General features: G+C 42.8%; 1 protein-coding gene across 2 annotated transcripts; it reads right to left on the reverse strand.

Moving 5' to 3' along the window:
• Nucleotides 1-610: 610 nt before the first annotated feature.
• NTMT2 (N-terminal Xaa-Pro-Lys N-methyltransferase 2) lies at nt 611-20,216 on the reverse strand. 2 transcript variants are annotated; one of them, XM_054165383.1, is made up of 5 exons: nt 20,063-20,216; nt 12,952-13,127; nt 6,826-7,075; nt 2,727-2,974; nt 611-656 (listed from the first exon to the last, which is right to left on the reverse strand). In XM_054165383.1, the coding sequence occupies exons 1-5, from the start codon at nt 20,214-20,216 to the stop codon at nt 627-629; spliced, it is 858 nt and encodes a 285-aa protein (XP_054021358.1). In that variant the 3' UTR covers nt 611-626. The 2 variants fall into 2 exon arrangements, with proteins under 2 accessions (XP_054021358.1, XP_009900233.2); XM_009901931.2 differs by lacking the exon at nt 611-656 and having other exon boundaries at nt 2,680-2,974.
• Between the last annotated feature and the right edge of the window lie 445 nt (nt 20,217-20,661).

The raw sequence follows: 20,661 nt of genomic DNA on the forward strand, positions 1-20,661 counted from the left end.
GATCCTTGGGGTCTCTTCCAACCCTAACAATTCTATTATTCTATGATTCTATATGCATCCAAAGACCATGGCAGCTTTTAGCAGCCTCTGCAGAATGAAAGCATTGTGGTGGCTTAAAGGGAATTTGAAGAACTTCATTCTGGAGACAATTCAGAATGCAAGTGCTCACCTAGGGATTCTAACAATGTGATATAGTAAATTCACGTCCATCACCTGTTGATTAGAATGGAAGAATTAGCCAAACATTCCAGAAGCATCTGTGCCATGAGAACTATAGGTTCCTAGGTTGTATGACAAGCCAGAATATTCACCAATTCACCAGGGTTGTTTTTCTTATTGCTACAGTTAACAACAGCACATTAAGAGGACTTGGTAAGATTTGATGGCAGGAAGCCCTCTACCATAAACTGGAAATTCTCAACATATGCAATGATACTGCTAGAGAAGATGAGTTATGCAATGAAAACCAAAACTGGAGATTTGTTATCAAAGGATGGCAAAGTGTGCTAAAATCCAGCTGAGAGGTGTCCCAATCTCATTATCTTCAGGCTTCTGTGTGAGTTAATCTAACACAGATGACAGCATTTGACATAGACAATTGTGCCTACAGTCATGTGGAGGATGTTTTATAGCGCCCATTTTCCATCAGAATGTAGGTTTTGTCATAATGCAACTCTGTAAAAAGTCTGATAAATCTGCCCAGAACTGCATTGCTTGGGCATGAAACACAATAAAGATTCTGATGGAGCCAGAAGTGCCCATTTTAACCCTACCACTGGGCCCTTCAATTTAAGCACATTGAGACACTTGAATGTGTCCAGAGAAGGGCAATGAGACTGGTGAGAGGCCTCGAGCACAAGCCTTATGAGGAGAGGCTGAGGGAGCTGGGGTTGTTTAGCCTGGAGAAGAGAAGGCTCAGGGGAGACCTTCTTGCTCTCTACCACTACCTGAAGGGAGGTTGTAGCCAGGTGGAGGTTTGTCTCTTCTCCCAGGCAACCAGCACCAGAACAAGAGGACACAGTCTCAAGCTGCTCCAGGGGAAGTTTAGGCTGGAGGTGAGGAGAAAGTTCTTCACAGAGAGAGTTGTTAGCCATGGGAATGTGCTGCCCAGGGAGTTGGTGGAGTCACCATCCCTGGAGAGGTTCAAAAAGGGATTGGATGTGGCACTTGAAGCCATGGTTTAGTAGTCATGAGTTCTTGGGTGACAGGTTGGACTTGATGATCTTTGAGGTCTTTTCCAACCTTTTTGATTATATGATTCTATGTAAAATTGCAAACAAGCCACATTTAATTTGCCTTTTACTGCATCTAATAACATTTCCAGTGCAATTTATTTCAGAAGTCCAACTCAAAAGAAACATTTGCTTTTGACAGAATGAAAAATTTTAATCAACTTGGCAAAATCTATGGTTGTGTGGGTTTCCTTCATAAAGATTTTCAAAATTCTCCCTTCTCAGCCTCATGCAGAATGAAGCAAAACTTCAAAATCTGACTTTTGGTTTGTTTTGTTGGGTTTTTTTAAGCAAAAGAAACTCCTGTACTCCTGCAGAACATTCTGTGCCTCTATGAACAGGACAAGAAGCTTAATGTGTAGTTTTGGTAAGCCTTAAGGAGATGGTACAAGCATTAGTATTTTCAAATCCAGGCTTATCCAGCTGCTGTTGGAATAGAAATCATGGATGCTTTTTGGGTTACACTAACACCCTTTGCAGTTTAGTAGGGTTGTTAATTAATACAATACTGTATTAGTTCTTCTTACAGTCTTACTATTAACACCCCATGAAATCCCATTAGGTCTGCATATGGTGCCAGACTTGTTCTGAATGTGGGAAAGAAAGAAATTTACAGTGGTATGAATAATAAAGAGAAGCTTTCAAGTGGTTTCCACTGTGAACATTTTGAAAAAAATATCTTCCAGAGTGTAATTTGTGGGGCAAGCTTTTTCCCAAAATTTCAATGGAAACATGCATGTATTTGTCAGTTAAGTTTTTCCCTGGAGTGCAAAAGTCCTTATGCACCACTATTGTTCTATGGCAGAAACACAGGAAGATAAAGTAGTTCCCAGAAATGCAAAATGGACCAGGTTGTCTTATTGTCCACATTGACAGAAATGAAACAACCAACCAACCCACCCCAAATAAACTGTGCAGCTGATGCCAACAAATGGATAAAACTTCCCTTATAACACTTTTGGTTTAACCATTTTAAAGTACAGATAGTGATGACAGTAAAATTTGGGTTAGGTTTTCCAGAAGTTATCTGAATTTCCTGCTTCAGTGATCTGACAGATCCTTCTTAAATTCCAAAGAGATTAAGTGCCATAGTGAAAACAGGCTTACTTGTTAACATTTCATACAGAACACTCCAAAATGTATTAGCCACTACAGAAACTTCAGACCTAATTATTTTCTATTATTTGGCTTTTATCCAGTATTGATTCCTTATTGAAAGAGAGATCTGGCTAGGAGCTGTTAGAAATGCTTTCAAAAATGGAGAGAACAACGAAGCAGGTAGGATTCAGAGAAGACTTTTCCCTGGAGAAGCTGGCTCCATTGTGATTCTCTCCTGATCTTTTAGGATTTGCTGCCCTAGAGCTGTAGCAGTAGTAGCAGTGCATGGTTAGGAGGACTCTGATAGATGCTCTTCTTCCCATTCCTGTGGTTCATCCACAGCCCAGTCCTTGCAGTCTCACTACACAATCAGGAATGGCCAGGGCCTTTCTTCATGGCCAGCATCCAGACTGGGACACACTGCTCAGGGAATCCTTCCTGCCTCTCCTCTTGTAGGATAGTGAGTCCACTCATTTCAATGAGGCTGTGGAGGATATCCAGGTCTCGGATCACACTGCTATCCAGACAATCCAGGACACAACCCTCCCTGGCCACATTGTCCTTGAGAATGATGACCCCATTATCCTTCAAGCCATTCTGGCATCGGATGAGAAATTCCAGGAGATCTTTATCTGTCAGATATCCTACAAAGACGGAAAATAGATCACTGTTAAGTATTCAAACAAACTCCTCCTGCACACAGCAGAATGGTGCCTTGATCCAAGTCTCTATACTCTGTTTATTGCAGGAGAAGACATTTAATTATGAAATCTTGGGTAAATCAGCAAGACCAACAGTTACAAACTCAAATCAGTGTTTAGCATCCATATTGGTAGCAGCAACAGATGTGGACAGAAGTCAATGGGAATAGTGGAGAAAATACTGAGCGCTGAAGGGTTCTTTAATCTGGTGGTTAAAGTCATAATAAGAATCAGCGGTAGGAAGCTGGAGCCAAACAAATTCATATTGGAAATAAGTGACAACTGTTTAACAGTGTAAGCAATTACCCATTGGGAACTACCAGCAGAACTGCAGTTTGCCACCTCCTGAAGTCCTCAAATCAACCATGGTTGAATTTCTCAAGATACATTTTAATTGAACATAAACTACTGCCTCAGAGCAAAGGTAAAGTAATGAATATAACATCTTGTGATATAGAGCAGGTCAAACCAGATAATCTCTCCCTTCTGTCTTTCAATGCTACAAATCTCTGTAACTTTGTATAGCATTATATACCCATCAAAGAAGTTCTGGACCAAAGATCCAGTGAGGACTGCAAGACCTTCCAAAAGGCTAAATAAACTCTTTCTTTTAATCCATACTATTGTGATTTCTGGAAAAAAAAAAAAAAGTACATTTTTTTCAATATGTTATTGAGATTGTGGTTTGTATCCTTCCTTCTCAATGATCAATGCTTCTGTAATGTTGAGATCAGTAGAAATGAAAACTTCCCTATGTTAAACAGCTCAAGTGAATTAGCAAGGACAGGTGGTCAGAAACTGAATGAAGAACTTGGAGGAAAAAAATGTTTGTATTTTCTAGTCAAAATATTTAGTTTTCCTGATGGAAGATTTAGACTTTGATTAATGGAAGCTGTCATTTCAAAACCACATTTTGACATAGCATGCCAGGTTTCTTTAAGCCCCCCACAAAAAAAAAAACCCCACCAAACCAACAAAAAGACCCCAACCAAACCAAAACCAAGAAAAAAGTCCCAAAGCCTACATCTGAATACCTTTCAAGCTGGAGGAAAACGGAAATTCCTATATAAAATGTAAACTTACATTATTGTTTTTTCATAAAACAACAGCCTTGGCTTAGAGACTTATGCTTACAAATCAAAATTGCATCAGCAGGATGCATTGGAGCTTTTGAACACTTAATTTGGAAATGAAGGGGCTTTAACAGGCTGGACAGATGGGCAGAGTCCAGTGGCATGAGATTTAACACATCCAAGTGCCGGGTTCTGCACATTGGCCACAGCAACCCCATGCAGAGCTACAGGCTGGGGTCAGAGTAGCTGGAGAGCAGCCAGGCAGAGAGGGACCTGGGGGTGCTGGTCGATGGTAGGCTGAACATGAGCCTGCAGTGTGCCCAGGCAGACAAGAGGGCCAATGGCATCCTGGCCTGCATCAGGAACAGTGTGGCCAGCAGGAGCAGGGAGGTCATTCTGCCCCTGTACACTGCACTGGTTAGGCCGCACCTCGAGTCCTGTGTTCAGTTCTGGGCCCCTCAGTTTAGGAAGGATGTTGACTTGCTGGAGTGTGTCCAGAGAAGGGCAACGAAGTTGGTGAGGGGTTTGGAACACAAGCCCTATGAGGAGAGGCTGAGTGAGCTGGGGCTGCTTAGCCTGGAGAAGAGGAGACTCAGGGGTGACCTTATTGCTCTCTACAACTACCTGAAGGGAGGTTGTAGACAGGTGGGGCTTGGTCTCTTCTCCCAGGCAGCCAGCACCAGAACAAGAGGACACAGTCTCAGGCTGTGCCAGGGGAGGTTTAGGCTGGATGTTAGGAAGAAGTTCTACACAGAGAGAGTGATTGCCCATTGGAATGGGCTGCCCGGGGAGGTGGTGGAGTCACCATCATTGGAGGTGTTCAGGAGGAGACTTGATGGGGTGCTTGGTGCCATGGGTTAGTTGTTTAGGTGGGTTGGATTGATTGATAGGTTGGACACGATGATCTTGAAGGTCTCTTCCAAGCTGGTCTATTCTATTCTATTCTATTCTATTCTATTCTATTCTATTCTATTCTATTCTATTCTATTCTATTCTATTCTATTCTATTCCATTCCATTCCATTCCATTCCATTCCATTCCATTCCATTCCATTCCATTCCAAGCTCTCTAGCTTTAGCCCAGTTTCTTAAGAAAATGAGCACTTCATGGTCTTGCTCCCTACCAGACAGTCCTGCCCTTGCTCCACCAAAAAGCACTGAGTTTGTTGGCATGTTTCAGCCAAATTCAAGAGAGGGGTAGAATTTCATTTAACACTTAAGATCACTACATAGTTCATAGAAAGGAAGGAGATTCAGATCTGTGTCTACGCTAATGAAAAGGCACACGTTCTCTTTGTGCAGCCAAAGAGCTGATCAGCACGGCCCCTGAGCAGTCTTAGCTCATTCAGTCTCATGTTGAATTGGATTTGCTCAGAAGATGGTACTGCAGTGAGTGGTAATTCAACAAAAGCAAAAACACAAAGAAAATTACACCCTTCTGAAGCAATTTGCTGGCACAGCTATAAAGCTGTGTTCTAAGAAGCTTAGTTTCATTACTTTTTTAAGACTATGTGTAGAGGACAAGTAAGTGTTCCTGAATAAAACCATAGCCAGGAGGGGGTTAGTCTCTTCTCCCAGGCAATCAGCACCAGAACAAGAGGACAGAGTCTCAAGCTGTGCCAGGGGAAGTTTAGGCTCGAGGTGAGGAGAAAGTTCTTCACAGAGAATTGTTAGCCGTTGGAATGGGCTGCCCAGGGAGATGGTGGAGTCACCATCCCTGGAGGTGCTCAAGAGGGGATTGGATGTGGCACTTGGTGCCATGGTTTAGGTGTCATGAGGTCTTGGGTGACAGGTTGGACTTGATGATCTTTGAGGTCTCTTCCAATCTTATTGATTCTATGATTCTATGAATATCTCTGCCTTCATTTCCCTTTCACCTTGCAAGAAACTCTCCAGGGTTTTGGAGAGAAGTATTTGTTTGGACCTTCTCATTTGCTTTTGAGTAATAACTTCTACACCATGGACACTTGGATTCAAAGATTAGGAGAAAACCTTATTTTTCTGGAAGTTAGGCAGTTAGGCACCACAGTAGGTTTTCCAGAGGAAAATAAATCTGTTTTGTTTTGTTGTTTTTGGGTTTTTTTGTGAAGAACACAGCCCACATTATCTGACTGTCAGTCTGCTGCTCTTAATGCTGCAGGGCATTCACTGAGGAGGCTGCAGAAGAAGTAGATATTTCTTACATGAAGGGGTACTGTGGGAGGAAACTAGATCAACCTGTTTGATGAATATCAGTGCATGTATAAGACACGATTTGGTTTATAGGTAGTGGTAATTTCGCTATGGCTCCCCGCCCCCCCATCCCCGATTGTTTCCTGAAACATCCCCAAGTCTGGATAATCATCAGATTCAGAAATCCCTGCTCACAGGTGAGGCCAACCCCTTGTATCTGACCACAGCACTGGCAACTAAGAAGGAGGACTGCTGCTCAAGAAGCCCCATACACAAAGCCTACTTCTGAGCTGTACTTTAGCATGCAGGACACTCTCAAATAACATGAACCTTCCTCTAGTACATGGCCTGAAAAAAAACCCAACTTGATTTGTACCCACTGTGGATGTGGCTTGGGAGAAATCCCAGAAGCCTTTTGTGACATTTTAGGAAGCAGTCCCAAAGAGTTGAGAATCTTCTTTCACAGCTGTGTCATTCTTTTAACATGAATTTTAGCACAAGCTGTATAATTCTCTGAGATGTTCAGATGGATGAATCATGCTGAACTAACCTGAAACCCACTGAATCCAGATGACATCATATCTTTGTGGGGCTGGAGTGAATTCCTGGAGGCTTTTACAATAATACATCTCTACTCTGTCCTCCTTGCCCTGCAGGTAGTTTGGGACCTCAGCCAGGAAATTCTCCATCATATCCACCAGTTCCACGCTCTTGAAAACTGGTAACAGGACATGCTTGCTGATACGACCTATCCCAGAGCCGCAGTCCAGGGCACGGTTGGTGCCAGCTTTCCCCACTCCCTGTGGGATACAAGAAAATCATTTGAAAGCTAAACAATACCACCTGAGAGATCATAGCAACTGTCTTACCCCTATGGCCTTTAGTCCATCAAGCCTAGTGTCTTGTCTCCTTATTTGTGCATGGCAGGTGATTCTGCCAATTTACTCTGCTCTGGTGAGACCTCAGCTGGAGTACTATGTCCAGCTCTGGAGCCCTCATTACAGGAAGGACATGGACCTGATGGAGCAGGTCCAGAGGAAGGCCATGAAAATGATCAGGATCACCTCTGCTACAAAGACAGGCTGAGGGATCTGGGGTTGTTAGGCCTGGAGAGAAGACTCTGGGGAGACCTAATAGCAGCTTTCCAGTACCTGAAGGGGGCCTACAAGACGGATGGAGAGAGACTGTTTACAAAGGCCTGCAGTGATAGGGGCAATGGCTTCAAACTAGAGAAGAGTAGATTTAGATTGGATGTCAGGAACAAGTTCTTTACTGTGAGAGTAGTGGAACAACGGGACACTGAAACAGGTTGCTCAGGGAGGTGGTTGAGGCCCCATCCCTGGACATATTCAAAGTGAAGCTTGACAGGGCTCTGGGCAACCTGATCTAGTTGAGGATGCCCCTGCTGACTGCAGAGGGGGTTGGACTAGATGACCTTTGGAGGACCCTTCCAACCCAGACTATTCTATGATTCTATGAACTGTTATGAACCTGGGACAGTATCAGTATAGCTTTGGGTACCTTGTGTGAGCTGAGCTCTCTGTTCCTAGGCTGTTGGTGATGGGACTTTCTCATTGCAGACCTGCATTTATTGCTGTACAATATGGGTTTTTTTCTTGGTATAAAAAGGGACAATCCTTCATAAGATCCTAGATTTCTCAGAAGATCCACTGGTCTTTGTGAAGCCCTTGCAACTTCATCTGTCGAATATTCATGCCTCACAGCCAACTATGTTGCTAGATAAGCCTCATTCTGAGCTTTGTAAAACAGGCATATAACAAATACCACATGCCAGAAGATAATTCTGCAGCACAGAACTCCCAAGGTGTGCACAGACATCTCTGCAGATACACAATATCCATATTTGAAGGAAGATCTTGGAGTTGTAGGTAACTTATGACAACTGCAGAAGTTTGGGTTTGAGCATATACAGAATTTTGGGTTTAGGCATAGAGACAGGAAAGATGGTTAAGTAGATTCTGCTTAACTTTCCTTTTTTCTTCATAAATTTCATCTCTGGACAGAGATCAGACATGAACAAATGTGGTACAAAGGCTATGTCTATGAGAACGTAATGAGTCACTGAAAAAGGAGCTTTATAATGAAAGCTTTTTTTTCACCCCTGAAGCTTCCATTCTAACTATAAAAAGGTTCTTAAGGCTGATGCTGTTCTGCAAAACAGAAATTTTAAGTCTGTACATGCACTGACTGTGGGATTGGAGCTCCTGTGGCCAAAGGTATTTATTAAAGAACTATATTAAAAGCAAATGTAAACACCTTTTCCCTGTCCCCTGGAAGTGAGTAGTGAAGTGGATGCTATGGGCCAAAGTTGCTGATGCAGCTCTTAAAAGAAGTAACACCAAGAAGAGCAAGGCTCTTCCTGCATATTGGGAGACTCCCTCTGTCATGGCCAAATATAAATCACGTAACTCATCACTTTTTTGGCCTTGCTTCAGTGAGTAATTCAGTAGATTATTAAGGTCAAAGGACAGCACTGTCAATGACACGACTATGAATAGCCCGGCGGAGCATCTGGTTACACGGAGTAACTATAGAAAGAGCACGAGGACCTCAAAGGCTCTCACCAGTCTCCAGGGCTGCTGGTCCCAATTTGTATACCTAGGAAGATTAATTTCCCAACGTGTGCAAGAGTCCACAAGCCTCCAACCCTATGGGACTCTGGAGACTACCTGCTTGTAGTTAGCCAGAAAATGTGAGCCATTCTTCATTCATGGGCTGCACTTAGGAGCATGTGGCTTTTACTGAGGACCAGACGAAGGCATAACAAGGAGTTTGTGAAAGCAGAAGGAACTGTGTCTTGGATCTTTACAAGGTGGATTTCCATACTGTTTGCTGGCAGATAGATAGAGGTCTACACTGATGGGATTAAAAATATTTGAGGGAGCTAGTGAGCAAACCCAGGATGATTTACTGAAACAACTAACAGAATTCAACAAAACGTCATGCAACTTCCTTGACAGTTGTGTTGCAGAGAACCTATAGTCACAGTACCTCACTCCAAATAAGGAATTCATCTCCCATGATGTGTCAAGGTAAGAACCTATGATGACACATCTCCATTTGCCATCAAGAAGAAGGAATGGAAACAATCATGGGAGATGAAGCTTGATCCTACACTTCACTGAACAGAAGCAAGAGCACCAGGCAGTCAGTTGAGAAGCCCTGTGAAGCACCACGGCTCCATTTGTAATGAAAATGTTGACATAATTCCATGTTCAGCTAATATATTTTCAGTTTGGAAGTGCTCTGAGCTTTGACAGAGTATTAACATTTTCTTTGGAAGGCAATCATTTTCCCAAAAGCCTAACTGAGTTGAAAATCAGGCTCCATATTTAAAAAAATAGTATAAGTGAAATTTTAAGCCAGAACAGGCTTTGAAATTTAAGATTGACTGCTCCTCTGATTACTTGCTTCCCATTTCTCAGAATCACTCTCTTTTAGGACACATACACACCCAAAAATTCCTTAAAGCTAAGGAGGGCACTAACAAATTTCCTCAGGGATAAAAGAGCTGTGGAATATGTTCCTGATACTACTTCAGGTCTTGGAAGGGCAGGAAGGCAGTGTTGATATGTAGGATAAAGAAGAAATCAGAGTTCAAGAAACAGATTAAAAACCACAGTGATTTTCTTTCTAAACGTAAAAAAAAAATAATCAAGTTTTCAACAACATCTCTTCCACCCCTCTGATCAAGCAGGAGAAAAATCCCTTTTGAAAAGGCTTTCATTCAGCAAGTAACCAATCAGGCAGGTGAAGTGAGGGCGAGAAAGGGAAAAAGCATTTAGGGCAAAAATGGAACTATGAAGTTACTATAATCTCTGTCTGTATTATTTCATACACCTACAGCTCACAACTGCTGCTGAATTAATGGTTTTTTTGTTTCCTTTATTTTCTTTTTTACATCTTACCTCTGGATTAGGCACTTGAAAACACAGTGCCTGTGGACATAAAGTCTTTAACTGGCATTAACACATTGCCATAAATATGCAGTGCTATAGCTCTGCTGATAACCCTTCAAATATGACTGTACCTAAGACAGCCTCTAGCTTGTCTGTACAGCTCTGTTGGCTCAGGTAATGTTGCTCTTGGTTTGAGTTCTGCCCACACACACATAAAACCTCTTAACTTGAGCACAGTGGCACTTTTAACTCAGTTTGACTCGCCTGGGAAGGAGACAGGCTAAAATATAAGTGAAGTCCTTAGTCCTTTCTCTAATTCCTTCCATGTGCCCAGGCAAGATAAATTCTCTAATGGTAAAGAAATCTGTAGCTCAGTTTACAGTGGTGCAAAGAATCATGCTAAGAAATGCCATACATGAAGGTATGCAACATCAGTCATGTAAGGAAAATGTCACTGTGTGGCATTTCCACACCAGCCAAAGTAACTCCAGAGGGGTAACTTGAGTGAAACTGGGCAACTGTTTGTTAAGGAGCTTTAGTTTTGCCAGAAAATAAAGTTTTGGAAGCATAAAACTCTCTACAAAATTGATATTTAAAATCTAGAAAGCAGTTATACCCAAAAACCTTGGGAAAGAATGTTGAAAATGCCAAACTACTCCTTTTCCACAGCATTCAAGGGGGGAAAAAAAAAGCTTGTCAACTTTTCATTTCTAAACAGCATCTTTCATTTTGGAATTGATTTGAACCCTTACAAACAAAGGGAGAAATTCTGAAGAGGGTAAAACAATTTTGAAAAATTAAGTTTCAGCTGATCTGAAACTAAATTTCCTACTTTCAGATTTTGTTAAGCTTCTCTTTAAAAAGAAAGCTTAGTTTATATTAGGGTGAAATAAACTGCCTTCTTTTATCTTGATCATCCCATTGGAAAGTAAATTACTTGGAGAGCCATAAATGGGGGAAGACATAACTCAAATTAGCTGCACAATAAAATCACTACTATAAGAAAGCCAGTAAATATCTGTATCTGGTTGAGTAGGATTCAAATTGCAGTAGTAAGAAAGAAAAATAAACCACAAGTACTATAACCAATTGAGTGCATCTCAAGAGAGGACAGGCCACAGCAAACTCAGAATTAGCAAACATGCAGATTTCTTGATGTGCCTTTTTTCTCTCGTTTGATCTTGGCCATTCAGAGTATCTTTTCTATCCCCAGCTATTAATAGGTGCAGGAACTCTGCTCTGGAGTATTTTGTATCTGTCATCACACCTGATGCATTGGGTATGATTTCTCTTTGGCATGTGAAATCCTGCCACTAACTGTACTTTCCTCCTGGAGTCTTGGAGATGAGAAAATGTAACAGTGTGATATAAATCTGCTGTTCAGGAAACTGAATCTATATGATGTCTAGGAAGTGTAAAATCTTTCCCTGAGTACACCCTTGTGTACCACTTGCATTCCACAAATGTCCTTTAAACAAGACTCAGGTCACACTTGAGCTTCTCAGGCATTTTTTTCTGAAAATGTCATTGTACCACTGGGTTCAGCTGCTGCTTAACTTCCTCTGCATCTTGTTATTTTGTGTTTGTAGGAAGCCAAATACAGCAAGGTTTTGAAATGCTGTGAAGCCTTTTTGCATTAACCCAAATGACTGTTCATAACAAACCAGTATCTGTTCACTTATGTTTTACTGCCCCAAAATCTTCCCTCTATCAGGCACAGCAAACTGCCTTCAGTTGCCCTTTACTGCTGTACAGGATTTGTATCTGTTGTTGAGCCACACTCATTTCCCCTTCCAATCCATTTAAACTGTGCCCTTTTCTGTACACAACATCTAATTAGCATATTGAGCTTTTCTTTCCCCCCACAGTAGATCATTAAGACTGAAAAAAAATGGTCATATAGCTATCCCAAATGCGTACAAATGAGAAGAAAATAACAGACCTATGGTAACATTATACAGAAGTAGTCATTATGAGAATGAAGAAATAGATTTTTTGGTAGCTTTGTGGATTCTTTATCATCTAAGACTGTTGTTGAGCTAATTTAGTGGGCTTTTTCCCCTGGGAGGAGGGGAAGGGCAGACAGAACACTATCAGGCCACACTTTGAAATATCTACAGATTCCCCAAAACACATTTAGGCATCAGCGTGATTTCAGAAAACTAAGTGCCAAAGTAATGTTGCTATTCTAGGCGCTTTTAGAATCCCACTTGGCATCTCTCTGCATCTCAGGTCAAAGCAGAGCTTTGAAGATGTTTACAGACCTTTAGAAATCTGCATGCAAAGGGCCCCAGTGACACTGGAATGTTAAAGGAAAAAGTATTTTTCCTAAACAGAAACTCAGCTTTTAGTCCCCCTACTTTCCCAAATGGCCTGCAGGAATTCACACATGTAGACAAATCTCCCACTGAAGCCAGCAAGAACTTTATCATGAAAGGTCCCAGTCCTACACTGAGAATTAATCTCACACCCAAACACAGCTGTAAGAACTCCTTGCACAATCCTCTTTGCAGCTTTGGAGTGCAAGAAAAGGAGGTAAGCCAGGTAAATAATGAGAGGCGGCCAGGCAAAATGTGTGCTCATGATGATACATGACCTGGCAGAATATGTTACTAGACCCAGTGACAGTCAGACCTGTGACTTCAGGTCAAATATGACATCTGGTGCCATTCAAAATGTATGTGACTGGGCACAGTGCATGTCATTTATGACACACCACCACTGTTTCTTGCAGAAGATGGGATTAAATGACTCACCCCAACAAACTTCCTGAGAAACTCCCGGGAGGATTCAATGTCTGTATTGGAGAGCTCAATGTAGTCTCCCATCATGCCCTCTTCTGTGGCTGGCACCCCCTGGTAGAAGTGTTTGGCCCTGGCGTAGAACTGCATCTCCCCATTGATAACTTGACTTGTCAATGCGTAAAGTTTCACTGCAAGCAGACAAATCACTATTTTATTGTTAATGACAGATATTTCTGGTTCAGTTTATCGCTCTGGAGGCACAATGCTGGAGATGTATAAACTTGAGCTGAGCCTTCAAATCACCAAACTTCTGTTTGTAAAGCAAAGATGGAAGGAAAGGTGTTGGATTAAATCCTGCAAGACCTTGAAGGGATACAGCCCACCTTGGGTAAATTCAGTGCCTTGCAGGCTCAGACATTGTTTTTGTCATCATACTATGTTTTCACATCAAAGAAAAACCGTTTCAAGTTTGAAGTGAACATGCAACGCCAAATAGAGTGAGGGCTTTGATGTGCTCTCAGAAAAGCTGTGGGTGGCATTTAGTGCTATGCAGGGTCATCACTTCCACTATCACAAACCTAACTGCTCTGAAGATTTCCATCTATGCTTTCTAGCCATTGGCAGCTGCACTGTACAGAATGTGCACCAAGAAGAAAGTGGATTAATTAGGACCCTGCTCCGGTTTAGTGATACTGTACAGTCTATGGCACAGCAAGTAAGCTGAACCAAAGAGCAGATGGTAGTCTAGGCCTAAATGAGTATGCAGAGGGGGAGACGATATAGACGAGACAGTCCTAAATTTTCATCTGTCACAGATGAAGAAGTGATATAATCAGTGGGTGATACACTGGAAAGTTCCTGTGTGCCAGAGGCTTGGACGTTTAATTCCATTGCTTGGTTATTTTGCTGGTAGTTCTAAGCATGAAGTTGTTTCACTAAAGCTTGTGAGCTTTGCTGGGTAAGGACTATTTTCCCCTATTCTTAAAACAACCGAGGTCCGTCCTCTGCATCCTGGGCTTTGCTTACTCAGTGTGGATTGGGCTATCAAAAGCAGTAATGTTTTACAGTTCCAAATTTGGGCTAAGGCAGGCTGCAATCAGTTTGTTTGGAAACCAGCACCTTTCATTGTCTCATAAGCACATTGAAGTGTCCCGACATTTCCCTGTGTGTACGACAGGCATTCTAACACAAACACAGCTCCCAGACTGCCTGTGAGAGCTAAGCAATAAAAAGGGAGGGAATTACACTGGGAATATGCCTTCCTTGAGAGCATCACCTTGCAGTCTGAGACCAGCTCTGTTGCGGATTTCCAGCACGCTCAAGTAAACGGAAACGATCCAGCAGCAAACACCTTTTGGGTGACAGAGAGCTCCCTGCCAGCTGCACACACAGAAGGACCAGGCAGCAGCAGTGCTTTGTCACCGCATCTTTAAACTGGCACTGGAGCTGCTGCTGGGAAGGGTCTGAACAGGCCATGCCTGGATTACACCAGCTGCAGAACAGGAATTATGCCCTCCACACAGAGGATGAGAGCTAGGCCAGAGGCCCTGAATATAAGCCTGGAATGTATTTATTGAGGGCAAGCAAGCTCAGCGGGGAATGATAAGTGTGTGCCTGCCCATCCTCAGCAGGAGAATGACATTTTGGAGGCAAATTAGGGGGGGATAAAGGAAGTAGGATGGGGAATAATTACCACCAAGGACCACTCAAAACAGAATAGTACTATTGGGTTACACATAAGCAGCATGCCCAGCATATCCTTCATCCAACAAAAGCAGCATTACCAGCCCCTCTTGTCATCACCTGCTTAAGTCAACTGCCGAACGGATACTATTAAAGCTTTAATCCATTACACATTTATGTTATGCCTGAGAAATTTATACCACAAGAAGCACTGAGCCCAGCAAGGGTCAAACCTGGGAGTTTTACACACTCCACAGATTATATTCACATACTCAGAAGAAACCATTTAGCTGAAGAAATTAACACGAAGGGAGCAGCAGCCAATCCCCAGCACATGTTGGTTAGGGTGTTTCGCAGGGCCTGGGAAGAACGCTCCATCAGTGGCTGTGATTCCTCCAGTAAATCATCTCCATCTTCCCCCAGGAGTGGCACCATCTTGTTTTCTCTCTGTCTCTTCTCCATTTCAAGATGCCAGCCTGCCTGGTGAACAGAAATGAATCCCTGCATGCTGGCTTTGCAAGATCTTCCATGTAAGAGTACAGTGATGATATCTAGTGCTTGTTTAATGGACATATCAAGGGACAGTGAAGTATCTCATTCTAATAGATTGAAGGGAAAGGCATTTGCAGGCTGTCAGCACACTAGGAGAGGGTGTTGCAAGCAGCTGGCAGCATAAACAGCAAATATTCAGAGTCCTTCTACTCAAAATACGAGCCTGACCTGAGGCAACACATGGGGATGATATGCTGTTCAGGATATCATATCTGTAGTGTGTGCTCTCAGATTTCTCACTCAGAACCAGTATCAGCCTTGCAGAATGCCTGCTGGGACTTGCATGCATACACCAGCTGACTGTGGCTCCTCCCAGACCAGCTGTGGCCCCAGTGTGCTGCCTTATGTGCTGGCATCCCAAACCAGCTCTGGGCTTAGCATCCAAATGGTCTTCCCTATGCATCAAACTTTGCAAAGACATTTTTAAGCAAGTCTTCTACTGAAGGGCATGCAAAGACACAGGCTAAAGGGTGTCACTTGTACCCCAAGTCTTCTCCTGCGAAACCACAGTGTCACTCATGCAGTGTGTGATCTACAGAGGTATTTCCACCTCTTGCTCCCTCAGCCTTACTTCTCCCTCTCATGAATTTGCAACACTGCCAGCTCTCCCAATGCACAACCCAATTTTCCAGATGCAGCCAATCATCCTCACCTCTGATCTGCCTCACAGCTGTGCCTGGCATGCAGGCTCCAGCAGCACAACCAGAGGGAGAAGGAGGTTTGCTAGCTTGCAAGAATCTATCCCAGTAGGGAAGTGCGAGGAGGCACGCATGTCCTTGGTGGCGGTTAGTGTTGCAGCCCTGCTCCCCGGTGCCTCCCCCTCACCACAGGACATGCCTAGCCAGAGGCATCTCCTTTCTATGACCCATGTGGGACCATCTTGTGCATCAGGAAATGAAATACTTGTGAGGTCAGTTACAGATGCACGGCCTGATTTCAATGAACTTTGTAAAGTAGGGCATAGGCAGGATAGGATGATGGAGGCTGCAGCTCTCTCAGACACTGGGCAGGGGGGCAGCTATCTTTCATAGACAAGGTTTTCAGTGTTAGGGTAGGTAACTTCTAAGGTTTGAGGTTAGAAATGTGTTTCTAGTAAAATACCAAGAAACTTTTTTTTATGGCATACTGGGTGTCTCAGCAGAACCGGCTGGCAAGACCCCTAAGTGGAGATGGTTAAAACAAATGTCCTGCAAAAGCAGGCTGAGAACAGGAACTGGCTCCCTAAAGGTCACTCCACAGTCATGAGACCTCAGTAATTTTCAGTCACTGAAAACAGAGTCTGGATGCAGAGTGGTGTTCTGCAGCTGAATGCCAACCCCTAGACTAGACAGAAAGTATCTACCTAAATTGCTTTTGCCCTGCAAAGTTCAAAATTTTATCTCTAATATTTTCTTACAGATCAGTTCAAAATTTTGTTTCCCAGTGAATCTCTAGCGATATTGACCGCTTAATATGTAAGCCAGGGTGCAATCCCAGCCTGCAGCACACTGCCCTGTAGTTCTTGGTTGAAGGGCTTACTCAGCTAAATTTCCCTGGCAGAGGCAAATGTTGCAAGTAATTTTTTTGAAGTTTTTATTTGTGAACATTATTTTGTGGCTCCAACTGCTTTCTGCAAGATATTGAACTAATTTCAGTTTGGCTGAGTATTCCCTTTTAAATGCAACATCTGCTTTGTGCATCAGTTGAAAAAGAGTTATCTGGGTGCAGGGTAGAATTCACCTCTGCACTGCAGTCCGAGAACCATTTATGTTCTGTTTTATAGAGGATTAACATCAGCCCACCACCAAACAAGATTTTACTTACAGACACATGCCTCACACAAGGGGATATTTGTCTCTATGGACCAATCATCTAAGTTCTCACCCCACTGGGACTGAGTCCCACAGCCTGTGTAAACACATGCATAATTTCCAGCATCTGAGTAGCTCCATTAAAGTCCACTGGGCTTAAGGGCATTCACACACATCTAAGTACATTGTTGGATCAGGGCCTAAAATTACTCATGTCTTTTATTTATAAATGCTACCCTGGTCTGTAAAAGTGACATGCTTCTCTTAACAGGCTGTGATACCAGATATGTCCAGCTCCTAAGTGAACATGCCTAAAAGTGCTCTACTACTGAACCTAGCAATGGAGTGGGGAGAGTGTGGAGTTAGCAGAGCTTGAAGCAAGCTTTCTACCTTGCTGACCCCAGGCAGTACTGCACATTTCAATGCGAGGCTTGATTTTCAGTGTTATTCATGTTTAGGGTTAAGCTCAAACTGACTACCCTGCTAGGTCACTCTCTTAGTGTTGCTTTAGTTGTTCAATGCTGTTTACACAGAGGTATCTGCATCTAGTCTTGAAGATTGAGAAGTTTGGTTAATTTCTCCTCAATTCTGCTCTAAACTGATCTGGAAAATGTCATTCTGCAGAGATGTTTAGATCCACATTTTGTCCTCTCTATCCCAGAGAGCACTGGATCACAGGATAATCCAGGTTAGAAGGGACCTAGTCCAAACTTGTTCAAAAGAGAGACAGATAGGAGGTCAGATGAGGTTCATAAGGACTTTCTTCAGCTAAGCTTTGAAAGCTTCCAGTGACAGAGAATTATATGACCTCTCTGGTCAACCTGTTCCAATGCCTGACTGCCCTCACAGGGCAAGAGTGTTTCCTTATACCCAGTCTGAACTTCCTTTGTCTCCATTTATGGCCACTTCTTCTTGTCTTCCTGCCTCACAACACTGTGCAGAGCTCAGCTCCATCTTTTTAATCATCTTCTTGTAGGTACTGGCAGGCTGATACTTGGTCTCTCTGAAGTTGTCTCTTTTGGCTAAATTCCCTTAGATTCTCTTTACAGGGCATGTGCTACTGTCCCCTCAAGGACCCTGGAGGTCTTCTAACTCACTTCATGTAATTTCCTGCACTGGAGATTCAAGACTTCACGCAGATGGTGAAATGACTGCTGTACAAAAGGGGATAATCACTTCCCTCCATCAGCTAGCTATGCTTTTATTAATACAGCCACCTTTGCTGCCACAACACACTGCTGGTTGATAATTCAATTGCTGTCTACCAAAACTATCAGCAGGGCTGATCCCCAGTCAGCATGGTTTAGCTGATGTAATGGTGTTAGGTCATAGGCTAGATGTGATGATCTCAGAGGTCTTTTCCAGCCTCAATAATTCTGTGATTCTATTAGTACTTACATTAGCAATAACACTGTAGGAAATCCTGTTCAGTTTCTAATGTGCTGTGTTTATTTTCAAAACAAATGAAAGAATAACATTTTCATAGACTTCTTGAGATTCCATCGACCTATAACTGACTTTCCTTCCTTTCCATCTTTCCTTTCTTTCCATCGTTCACAGCTACCTACCACTAGGGAGAGAAGTATTTATCTTCCATGTTTCATTTTAAGTAACTGCAGGTTTTGCTGCATTTGAAAAGCTGGATCAAAATACTAAGATAACACAGAAATGCTTTTTCTCTTTATAGGAGTCATGAATTCTACCATCTAAGTAGAGTTCTTACTGGGGTCTGTAAAGTTCCACACAATCAGGTACAACAATCCACTCGCTTATATGGATCATTCAGTTAGGAAGGAGCCCTCAAGAATTTCTTATGAAGAGTAGTTGAATAGTCTTCACAGACAAATCTTTTCCACCTTGAATTCCTGCAGTTCTGACACTGAGTGGAAGCTGAATAATTCTGCTCACAAAGTGACATGCTAATGTAATGCAGACTCATGTCAAATCTATGATTTAGCTGCACTGTCCTGGGGGAATTTTATTTCTTACTCAGGGTCAAATTTTCATAAAAACTGAATACTACTTTTCTGCAAAGAAAAAGAAGAGAAGAGAGGAGAAGAGAGGAGAAGAGAGGAGAAGAAGAAAGGAGAAGAGAGGAGAAGAAGAAAGGAGAAGGGAGGAGAAGGGAAGGGAAGGGAAGGGAAGGGAAGGGAAGGGAAGGGAAGGGAAGGGAAGGGAAGGGAAGGGAAGGGAAGGGAAGGGAAGGGAAGGGAAGGGAAGGGAAGGGAAGGGAAGGGAAGGGAAGGGAAGGGAAGGGAAGGGAAGGGAAGGGAAGGGAAGGGAAGGGAAGGGAAGGGAAGGGAAGGGAAGGGAAGGGAAAAAAAAGATAAGAAAAAAGAAAAGAAAAGAAAAGAAAAGAAAAGAAAAGAAAAGAAAAGAAAAGAAAAGAAAAGAAAAGAAAAGAAAAGAAAAGAAAAGAAAAGAAAAGAAAAGAAAAGAAAAGAAAAGAAAAGAAAAGAAAAGAAAAGAAAAAAGAAAAGTAAAGTTTTGGCATCCTGCACCAGAGACTTTCACTGAAATATGGTTATAAGCAATTTGAAAGCATTTTCCTTCCAGATAGCTAACAGTAGGTTAGACACCCTGCTGCACAGATCAGGATTACAAGGACCCTTGAAAAAATGTTTTAAAATCATTACCTTTCAAGCACTTGTCCAAAACAATAGAAATGACAAGGCTAAGGACACACTGAATGACAACAACACAGGTGTCCGGCAATAGGAAGTGAGGCCTGGCAGCTCTGCTAGTCCTGCATTTGTCCTTCCAAGTCCCAAACAGGTCAATGCATGTTTTACTTAAACGGTGACAAAGAAAGAACTATCATCCAGAAAACAAACTTCCTTTCACTCTTGTGCTCTTTCCCTTGTTCCCCTCTAACCATCTGTGGGGTATTTAGGTAAAACAACATGATACTGAATTAGAGGGAGCTGAGAGAGGGAAAGTACTGAACAGTTCAGCTAGCACTGAGGTCTCTCTAGCAGGGCTCTCAAAACCACAACTTATTGTCATTAATGCATCTGCATTCTACCATCTAACATGATTTATCTTTCTGGAGCACGGTCACACATGCACACAGATGCTCCTGCCCACCAGCTACTCACCCAGGGGAAGCTTTTCCAGCAGATAAAGGTAACTCTGGAAGAAGTCATTTCGGATGGCCTTATGCAAGATGAAGGACATACTGTGCCGGCAGAGTTCTTCATCTGTCTTGTGCCAGCGTGACTTGAAGGCCAAATGTGCTGCTTTATACGCCATGATGAAGATGTTTTTTGCAGGGGGGGGGACAGTTGCTGTGGCTGCTGCTGTCTGGAGGACCCTGTCCTGCCGAAGAGCCGGAGACAGTGTCATTTAAATTGCGGCAATGTGCTGTCATTCTATATTGGGGTGTGTGTCTGGAGCAGCACAGGGTGGAGGCGGGCGAGAGTGGAGTATGAAATGCTGGCTGTTGGCACTGGCTCAGAGTAATCTCTGGAGTGTCGCCCTCCAAAATGAGCAGGTGCTGGAAAGTGATAAAAAACTCAACCAGGAAATTGCTTAGCCATGGTAAAAGTATATCTACTCCAAAAAATGAGTGGTTCTAATTCAATTACACTTTTCCTAATCTATTCTGCTTTCACTTCAAAGGAACTCAGATATTATCCAGGGTCTTCCACCTCCCTCTTTTATATCTCACAGGGTGATTTTGTTTCTCTGTTTCTCC

The sequence above is a fragment of the Dryobates pubescens genome, chromosome 11, assembly GCF_014839835.1.
Source record: "Dryobates pubescens isolate bDryPub1 chromosome 11, bDryPub1.pri, whole genome shotgun sequence".
Classification (NCBI taxonomy): domain Eukaryota; kingdom Metazoa; phylum Chordata; class Aves; order Piciformes; family Picidae; genus Dryobates; species Dryobates pubescens.

Bases quoted from the DNA above. Each gene is read 5' to 3' on its own strand.
- NTMT2 (XM_054165383.1), bottom strand. From the start codon at position 20,216: ATGGCGTATAAAGCAGCACATTTGGCCTTCAAGTCACGCTGGCACAAG. The intron at 13,128-20,062 runs GTGAGTAGCTGG...GTCTGCTTGCAG, and splicing joins GCTGGAAAAGCTTCCCCTGG to TGAAACTTTACGCATTGACA. The intron at 7,076-12,951 runs GTGAGTCATTTA...TGTATCCCACAG, and splicing joins TTCTCAGGAAGTTTGTTGGG to GGAGTGGGGAAAGCTGGCAC.